At 41.0% G+C, this 10,138-nt stretch overlaps 1 protein-coding gene across 1 annotated transcript; it reads left to right on the forward strand.

The window, feature by feature from the left end:
- Positions 1-3,825: 3,825 nt before the first annotated feature.
- ABHD3 (abhydrolase domain containing 3) lies at positions 3,826-8,593 on the forward strand (the record flags this gene model as incomplete). Its single annotated transcript, XM_015423297.1, is given in 6 exon segments — positions 3,826-3,938; positions 5,770-5,823; positions 5,825-5,932; positions 6,601-6,649; positions 6,740-6,905; positions 8,127-8,593. Coding segments are annotated over 6 exon segments (669 nt in total), but the record flags the coding sequence as incomplete, so codon positions are not given.
- Positions 8,594-10,138: the final 1,545 nt, after the last annotated feature.

The raw sequence follows: 10,138 nt of genomic DNA on the forward strand, positions 1-10,138 counted from the left end.
CTGCAGTTCAGCGTCTTAACCACTTGAGCCACCGGAGCTCCTCCCTTCTGCTGTACTTGAAGGAAAATACAAGAATACTCCTTTCTCAGAAAGGCTTTGTACCTGCCCATTAAGGGAGGTTGAGACTACAGAGCACATGTTTTTTAGATGTCCGTATTATAAAGTGGCGCGTAATAAAATCATTCCGCTGACTGAACAAATTTTGGGTCTTTCCGAAAAAGCTAGACTCGAGTTTCTTCTATCTGATAGAAACCCCAAAATTACCCACCAAGTAGCCAGTTTCTGTATGGTGATACTCAGATCACAGAAATTCTAAGGTAGCTAGTTAGATATAGTTGTTTGAAATTAGATTAAATTTTAATTTGCTTTTAATGTGTCACTGATGTATCTTAAAATCTTGGAATATTGTAAAGGTGTACTTCTTTTTGTATGACTGGTCTAAGGACTGTAGAAATAAATTGATTGGATGTCATCCAAAGGCCCCCCTGCTGCTCTGGCTGGTTTCCTGCTCCAGATATATTTAATTTTTTAAAAAGGCCCTGAGCAAACTTTCTTTCCTTTTTTTTTAATCTGCTTGCCTAAAGATGCATCACCTTGCCTATCAGCCCATTCAGTGCATTCTTCCTATTGTGCTTTGATCTCAGCTTACACAGGTTACTGTCGACCTGCATGACAGATGGGAATGTGAGGGTTAGTGCTTTCATGATTAAAGCCAACACCTTCTATTGTGCCAGGAAACCCCAGGCAGCCCCTGCACTTTTCTCAGCAGAGGTGTAACGTGGCCACTTCAGCTCACTTCCGCTAGTAGGCATGTTAGTAGTAAAAATTTTGAAAAATCTTTAAAGGCTTCCTGGTGCAGAGTGGAGTCAACTACAGTGGCCCAGGCTGGAGCTTACAAAGGTATGTATGACAGTTGTCAGGTCACCATTCTCTAGATGTGTTTACAGTTGGTGAAACAACCTAAGTCAATAAAGGGATTCTATCAGCAACACTAAATCTAGAAATACGCCAAAATTCATCTTTCAGATGCTATGCTGTCATCTAGCATAGAAAAGCCACAAAGTCCAAGATCAATTGAACTTTTCACATTAACATTTATGTCATTCTAAAAGAAGCATCCTATTATCCCCAGGAACACTAAACAAGATGATAGACTTGTATTCATAATCTGAATTTAGTGAAAGGCTGTATAAATTATCAAGATCTTAAAAGTCTTGGCCCATAATTCTGTTGATGGTTTCTGCTCAGGTTATAAATGTACATAATTGCTATCAATTCACCACCAACTTGTGGCAACCTCAGCCAAGTGGCTTTTAAGGCAAGTGAAAAACAGAGGGGTTTGCCATTGCTTTACTTTGCAGCGTCTTTCTTGGTGGTTTCCTATCCAAGTATTGACCCTGTTTAGCTTCCAAGATTGGGCTATATCATGCTGTCTTCCATCCATATCTGCTGAGGTTTGCAGAGCCCCAGATTTGGAGACAAATCTGAAATCTAAAAGAAAAAAAATGGGGTGTGTGTGTGGAGGGGTTACAAAGCACCAAAATAATAGAAGCAGTGCCTTTACCTTTAAGAAAGGAGATCTCAGTGGCCATTGTGGGGATTGCTAGACAACTACAGAAGCACTGTCAGCCTTTAAACCTGGTTTCTATTAGTAAAAGGCAGGGGCAGGGCCTTTTTTCAGGACTATATTGGCCTCCCAGTACACCTCTGCTCTCCTCTTTCTTGCCATGGAGGAAGGACTCATTGGGGCAAGCCCAGCAGCAACCACTTGCTACTAGGGGTAGGCACGAACTGGGGGAAAATGGAGGTTTGTCGTCTGGGGTTTTCACGAATACCATTCAAGGACAATAATTTTATTCTACAAGAAGCCTAAATTCCAAGAGGTAGAATGCTTCCTGCTAGGCATTCTTTCCTAAACTAGAACTGAACTGTTACCCTGTACCATTTTGTACCCATAATAATAAAAACAGGGATATTTTAGATGGAGCTTACAGTCGATAAACTTATGTCTGTTTTTACAGAAGTCCCACTGACTCCAGTTGTATTTATTGCCAAGTAAATATACATATACCTGAATTAGAATTTAAATGTGAATATTTCATGAGAGCAAATATGAGTAACATAAATTCATTGTTTTATTGTGCTGAGATTAAAACAATTTGTTTAACTTTAACTAAAAATGCAGTGGGTTGGATCCAGTGATCCATCCTCAGTGGACAGTCATGGATTTTCCAGTTTCCCCTCTCCACAGCAGTCGCAGGATTCACCTGAACTAATAGCTACATGGTTGGGAGGCTGCAGTGAGAAAGGTGAAGGGGATGAAATCACCCTTTCTGCCTCTTTCATCAACAGAGCCCCCCAAGTTCTCCCCCTTCGCCCTCTTCATCGCAGTCTATCAACCAGTCTGGCTATTACTTAGTCCATGTGGGTTGCAACCGCAGGAATAAATTTTCCCGGGTTGAAAAGGACCGCTGCAGGGATGGAAAAGTGGAAGACACTCACAATCCTTGTGCTGGATGTTACCCAATGGTATGACATACTGGGGATGAGCATGAGCTAGAACTGAGGCTGCGGTCACATGCGCCAGTTGGAGTGGAGGGGAAGCGAGGCTATTTCCTCCGGAGGAATTTGACACGCAGTTGCAAGATCACACATCCCTTTGTAGCTGTGGGCTCAGCCCATCACTGTGTGATCAGACGCAACTGCGGGTGAGTCAGGGTTTTTTTGGCCATTTGTTTCCCATGCGTATAAACGAGGAATCGCACCTCCGCACTGAGGGCCCCCGTGGAGTATGTGATGATGCGCATAGTGAGAAGGGGGGGAAACAGTATCGAGCCAGGATGGAATGATCAGACCATCCCAACAGCATAAGTGCGTGCTTGTGCGATCAGACGGGAAAGTCTGTCTGTGGTCCGTCGGAACCTGTTAGAGCCGGACTTTCCCTGGTATCTTTTCACTCCGCTTCTGCGGCGGAGCAGCACGGGTTGCCGACAACAGTGGGATGCTTCCCAGGTGTTGCTGTCTGATCACGCCTTTTAGATCCGTCAGGCATTCGCACCTATGTCATATCTAAAGGTGTGTGTGATCACAGCCTGAGAGTCCCTAGTTCAAATCTTCATACAGCAATGGCTTACAGCATGTACTTAAATTCAGGAGGAGTAACCATGCATGTTCTTAAGGCAGAACTAGACATGTGGGCAAATGCATAGTCTCAGATCTGCAGAGATAATGGGGCTGTGGGGCACTTACAGGGAACTGTGATGGGAAGAACAAATACTTAACCAGTCCCATTCCCTGAAAATCTTCCCTCAGGTGATTTTTACCCAGCTTCTACTTTTTGCACAACTTTGCATAGCTGCTTAGATGCTTCCAGTGATGGTGCTCCTAGTGTCGAAGTGCTTACCCGTTTTACAATGCTTTCAGTTAGCAGCGGGTGTGTATGCAGTATTATGCTAGTACAGTGATGCTGCATCCGACTGTAAACATTTTTTTGCAATCCAGTTCATAAGGGTAAGTGTGAGTATACATGGTATGCCTATTAGATGAAGTACAATCTTGTATTAATACTACTTTACCAAGATTTCATTGCATGATGAGAGTTTTTGCAAGTTGTTTGGTAAAATATTAGTACATTTCCTGCCCCAAAGTATATACATTTGAAGCCTTAGCTGTTGACTTGTTAGACTTTTAGCAAACTCCAGGATGTTTCTAATCTTTTTATATTCTGATGCTACATAAACCATCCTGGTGCTTCTTGGGTTTGACCCTAATTTAAGGATAAAACAAATGCTTATTGTGTTCTTTTCTACTTTGTGCTCCTTGCAGACACCGAGGACATATTGTGCTTCTAATACAGAGGACTTGGAAGCTGTTATTCATCATGTACACAGCTTGTATTCCTCAGCTCCATTTATGGCAGCAGGTGTTTCTATGGGAGGGTAAGTAGTTATGTAACAGACATTCTGCTAGCGAAGATCTCCAGTTATTACGAATTTCCAAAAGCCGTAATGAAGGATTCTTCTTGTATACTGCAGACTCAGTGGAAAATGTACTGCCTTGTTTTGTGCCCTGGTTGTACATTTTCCTGCAACAATAAGAGGTATACAGTAGGCACAATTTGTTTTAAATTGTTCTGGGACAGGTGGCTCTTCTCCACAATCACTTGTATTTACCATTAATCGTAAGCAAGTTTTTGTGTTGCAGCCTGTTGAAGTGATCTAATACCTGCAATAAATGACTTTTGTTGGCAGAAGGTAGTTGAGGCTGAAAATGGGAGTCAGTTTAAATTGCAGCCCTCCAACTGACGTGAAGTGCCATTGAGGGACATCCTGACCACCATTTTACGATCAGATTATCACAAAGCATCAGGTCAACCACATTGCAGGATTCTGACAGGAGAGACTCTTATCTTAGTTTTTTGAATTAATTTTGTAGTAACAGTTGGTCTGCCAACTGTTTTCATAGGTTATAAGACTATGAGGGAGAGCTGTTTAGCTTTGTTTGTTAGTGAAGATGATCTACTGTCTGTTACTGTTTCCTTTATATTCTTTTGGGGGTTTGATATTGGAGCTGTGATTAAGAGACTTCCAAGGTACACACAGGTGCAAAAGCAATTTTTTTTTGTTTGATTTGGGGGGGAAATGTAAAAAGAAATAACAGCAGCAACCTTCTGTCTATCCACATTGGTCCTTGAACCAGCAAAACAGTATTTCACTTTCTCCTCTATTCATCTCGTCCTTATTGTATATATTGAATGGAACACATTCGTCCCTAACCATTTTTCATCTCTTCCTACCAGAGCTGTGCTACTATTCCTATATTCATTTTCACAACCATTTCATATATTACGAAGAGGTAAAATACAAGTTTGCTCAATTCAGTTTCCATTTTCCAGCATCCTAAGTGTGCACCTGAAACTTCAATGGGTGAAGTGCCCTCCAGAGGGGTGGAGGATAAAAGGTGCCACTTCATACAATGATATGACATATTTACTGAAGGAGCAAAGACTCGATCCATGTGATCATTTAATGGATTGCAAGTTGCAAGGTTATTAATGTCCAGAGGCTGTGGCTTCATGTACCTTAGGATATGCCAGTAACAAAAAAAAAATGGCACTGTATCAAAGAACATGATGTTATCCTGTGTCAGGGGCCTGAGCAAACCCCAGGTTCCTCAACTCTGAGGGTAGCCAGGGACCCACCCTCTGTGTCCATGAGCCAAAGCAGCAACACATGTGGTGCCTTTCAGGCAAAGCCCACTGCTTCCCTGCTTGAGAGGGACTGGCCCTTTAACAGCCTACTGCGTGAGGAGCAGCTGGGATACAACCCTGAGGGGTGGGGAAACAAGGAGATGAGTTGCAGCTAGGATGTAGGGGTGACAACAGCTTCTTGCAGCAACTGCTCAGATCCCATGGAAGTTCCAGAGGGGTGGAGCCTCCAAAGATGTTGGCCCCACGATGAGCCAGGCCCTTCATAAGGCAGAGGAAGTAGGACAGGGAGGGCACACTATTGTTTCTGAGGCTGACGGGAGCAGGGTCAGGAGAGAGGTGAAGAACCTGGGTAATGGGAAAACTCCTTTCCTCTCAGTCCGAGGCCTGTAGGTGGCTACACAAGTGCTCCCTGCTGTTAAGGGACTGCCAGACTTCAGCAGGTCTTCTACACCCTGACTCTGCCATGGATTCTAGTCTCATAGGGTTGAGGTGCCACAGAAATATGCACCGATAAGCATGATGAAACATAATCTGAATCAATTGTTTTATCTTATTTGCAGCATGCTTCTTGTCAACTATTTGGGTAGCATTGGCACAGAAACACCACTGAATGCAGACAGCAGGATGGAATGATTTTGATTGTGTAGACTCACTGGAAAAACCTGTGAACTGGCTTCTCTTTAATTATTATTTAACTAGCTGTCTACAGTCTTCAGTGATTAGGTGAGTCAACCTCACATCAGGTTTAAAAGATCACAGCATGTTAGGATAAACAGCAAGTCTCTTGTAATAAATGTTAAGGATGACCTGATTAAGTGAATAACCTTCCTTTGATGTTTGTAATACAGAAGTACCTGGCATAAAAATGTGTCGCATTTGATGGGCTTCTTTCAGTCTAAGTACAATGTATGCATTTGGTCAACCAGCATACACTATCAAGGGCTTCAACGTATAAATTGTGCATTCTTAAATAACAGCCTTCTCTTTCTTTGTGACCAAAAGTAAGATAATAGTTATAAGCATGAGCCATGGGCCAGACAGTGTCTTATAGCTACCTATAAGTTTGGGAAGCTTGGTGTCTACTTACCATAGTCAAAGCTGGCTGCAAGCCACATGAACATCCTTCCATATGTGTGGAAGCAGACATCACAGAGATCAGCCTGAGTTTAACCACATAAGTAAAGCCCTCATTTTGGCTTTGCTCACCTGGTTACACTCAAGCTGACCTACCTGGTGCAACTTCACACATGGCTGTGTGCAGATGCCTCCATCTTTCAGGTTAATATGACCTGGGTTATAATCAGTTGTTTTATTCAAAGCGTGTATTTTTTATTATCTTTGTGGTATTCTGATCCAGTTTTAAGACTGCCCCCTTCTTTCATTTTTTATAGACATCGGGAAATGTTTGAAAAGCTATTTAATATGAACCTTGTCATGAAGGTATGAGAACTAACTGCATGTTTTGTATTTCATTTGCATTTTGTATTTTGGTTTTACTAGCTCTTACGGAAATTATTGTCTTGCATTCAGGCTAAGACCATCAGGGAATTTGATAAACAATTCACTTCTGTCATGTTTGGCTATCCTACAATTGATGATTACTATTCAGATGCTAGTCCATTCCGTAGACTGAAGACAGTTGGAATTCCAGTGTTGTGCTTAAATTCGATGGATGACGTTTTCTCACCAAATCATGGTAAGGCTTTTCCCCCTCCCATAATGTTTAAATACAAAAGTAGACAGCAGACATTTTGCTGTGAGACTGGAAGGACATGGTCTCTGAGGTTGTAGGTAAGAGCCTGCATGTAGGTCCAGCTCCAAATTTTGAGAGGATCTAGACAAGGTGACTTCCAGTGCTCGCTTATAAACATACCACCATGTCTCATTCTCTCTCAATCCATCTGCCTTCTTCACATACACCAATACCACCCTCCTCCGTCTACCTAGTTCCCTGGAGTTGGTGAAGCTAAAGGGAGGCAGAGAATCACTGTTTCATTCCTTCTCCGTGATCAAAGAATGACCAAGACTCTCAGAAATGTGTTAGGTTTCCCATTTTCTAAAGGGAGAGAGATCTAGTGGGAGGCGAGGAATTGTAATGCAGCTCCTGCAGGTGAATATGGCTGTTTTGCTGCAGTCCCTTAACATCCCTTTGATCAGAAAATGCAGGACTATTTCAGAGGCTGAGTCCTGTGACATCACGGTCTCCTGGTAGGGGGAGTGACTGGAAGAGAATGAAATGCAGTTCTCATATGACTGAACTGTTGCTGCTCCTGTCAGAAAAGAGAGGCCCTTGCAATATCAAAGGGGCACCTGGGGCAAACTCCCATCCCTTAATGGACAAAGTATTACAGTTCAGTGCCAGGCCACCTGTTGGGCCTTGGGCTTCAGCATGTGTCCTATCATGCCAGCCTCAATATTTGTCTTGCATACATGTATCCAAAAGAACTTTCCCCTTCACTTGCCACATAAACGTTGCCTTAGTGACATTTCATGTTTGTTTAAGCAACTTTATGTTTGTTTAAGCAACTTCAACCCTTCCTGGAAAGTGGCAGAAGCCACTTCACTAAAAGAATATTTTGTCATATCTTTGAGTAATAGAAAATGAAAGAATCAGACATCTTGCAAGTCTGTAAAAGGTTGAGAACCAATATTGCATTAAAGTGCAGTGTAAATAAATGTAAATAGTTTAAAATGTAACAGGTATTATACCCATAACCCTCTACAGCATGCTTAGGCAACTTTTTGACCCAAGGGCCAAAAGAATGGTGAGCTGGCAAATAAAATTTCAAGAACTCTCTTAATAAAGCAGCATTCTGTACATATATTGCAGTTAGCTTTCACTAAGTTACAGGAAGCCTAATAATTCTGAGAGAGAACAACATTGGGAATGGCGACTTATACTTTCCTCTCCTTTTAGCCCTACCAGTGGAAATGGCGAAACAAAATCCAAACGTGGCTTTGGTTCTTACTTCCTGTGGAGGCCATATTGGTTTTCTGGAAGGATTGTGGCCAAGAAAATGCACGTACATGGACAGAGTCTTCAAGCAGTTTGTTCAAGCTGTGTTTGAGCATGGAAGCAAAATCCTTAATATGTAGCAACTTAGCAGGACCATGATTGCACCACAGTAGCATTTTATGATCAGGGTATATAAACTTACTGCACACGATTCAGCAAATAAGCCTGCAAAATGGATGAAATCCATGATTATGAGCAAAAAGCATAGTTTTGCTTAGGTACTTTGCAATAATATTACTTTTGTATGTTTGCTTTAATATGCCTTATATAAATGATATTAAATGAAAAGAGCACTTTGCACACATGAAATTGCACTTAACCAAAAAACATTAAGTAAACAGATGATTTCTCAGGTTTGTTTAAAAAAATAGACAATTCAGAATTTAGGAATTTGTTCTGATGACTTGTTCATGTGCACTTAACATTAAAAAATGTAACTCACATATGGGTTTACTTTCGAGGGAAATGAGGAAATGCAATAGAAACTTTTAAAAGTAATATAAAATAGTGGTTTAAAAGCCATTTTTAACTTTACTCATGGACTGCAATAGGATTGCTGACTGCACTTATTATACCCTATGAGGATAATTCCAGTTTTGTTAATTTTGTCAAAGCCATATATATATGTCTTAATTTTTTAACATTGTTGCTTGTCATATAGTATTTATATTTCTACCAGCTGTTTTATGTTGAAACACAGAAGGGAAATAAACTACATTTTAAAACCATCTTTCATTTAATCTTTGCATGTGGCTTGGTCTTTCTGTGTGTATTTCTATTTCATATAAAGAAAATGTTGCTTTTCATTAGATAGTTGTCAACAGGAACATTTAACTTCATGGTAAAACTGAAATGCTTTGAATAATACCATTGGAATATCTGCAGTCTTACTCCCTATACAGCTGGAAATGGAACTACCTTTGCAGTGTTTTCAGTATAGAATCATAGAGTTGGAAGGTACCTCCAGGGTCATCTAGTCCAACCCCCTGCACAATGTAGGAAATACCCCCCATACACACCCAGTGACCCTTGCTCCATGCCTAGAGGATGGCAAATATATATATATTGTTTTTAAAATGCACATCTTTACTATTTCAACAGATTTTGAATAAATCCTTCAATAATTACCTCAAGAATCATCAAGGAACTAAAAGTGTTCTTTCTTCTCCTGTGTTCTTCCCTAATATCTAAGGCTGTTTGGGAGTAAGGAATGAGGTTTGCTTAGAATTGCTCCCTATGTGTGTCATGTTTTTAGAGTGCTTTTGAAATTCAATATAAGCCAGACTGAGCTGGACTGTATTCTTAGCAGAGGTTCTCCCACCTAAAACGAATTCAGCAACAGGATTTAGCCTTGGAATGCACCTAACATAACTCATGGGGTTGTAGCAAAGGTAAACCAGTAGGGCAGGATAAAGAGGAGGAGGAGGAGGAGATTGGATTTATACCCCGCCCTTCACTTGGAGTCTCAGAGCGGCTTACAAACTCCTTTCCCTTCCCCTCCCCACAACAGACACCCTGTGAGGTGGGTGGGGCTGAGAGAACTCTGACACAAACTGCTCTTTTTCAAGGACAGCTGTGATAGCAATGAAATATGTGAAGTAATCATAATTAAGAATACCTTTTAACATGTAAACCGAACCCTCTACCACACATATGGATTTAGGAAAAGGATTGCCTCGTGTAGCTGTCAGGTAAGCTTGCATGTAAAACCTCAGTTTCAGACATCGTGTCAACAACCATCTAGAAAAGAGGTATTTCCTGCAAAATGTCATATACAAATAATATATAAATAATTGGGTTTGTATTTTTAAGTGGGATTAATGTATCGTGAAATGTCCTAATTCTCTATAGAAAATAAAATATACAGACAAAACTGGATATTCATGTAGTGTTTTGAAGTTTCTAAAATGAAT

The sequence above is a fragment of the Gekko japonicus genome, unplaced genomic scaffold (assembly GCF_001447785.1).
Source record: "Gekko japonicus isolate JY-2015 unplaced genomic scaffold, Gekko_japonicus_V1.1 scaffold1146, whole genome shotgun sequence".
Lineage (NCBI taxonomy): Eukaryota > Metazoa > Chordata > Lepidosauria > Squamata > Gekkonidae > Gekko > Gekko japonicus.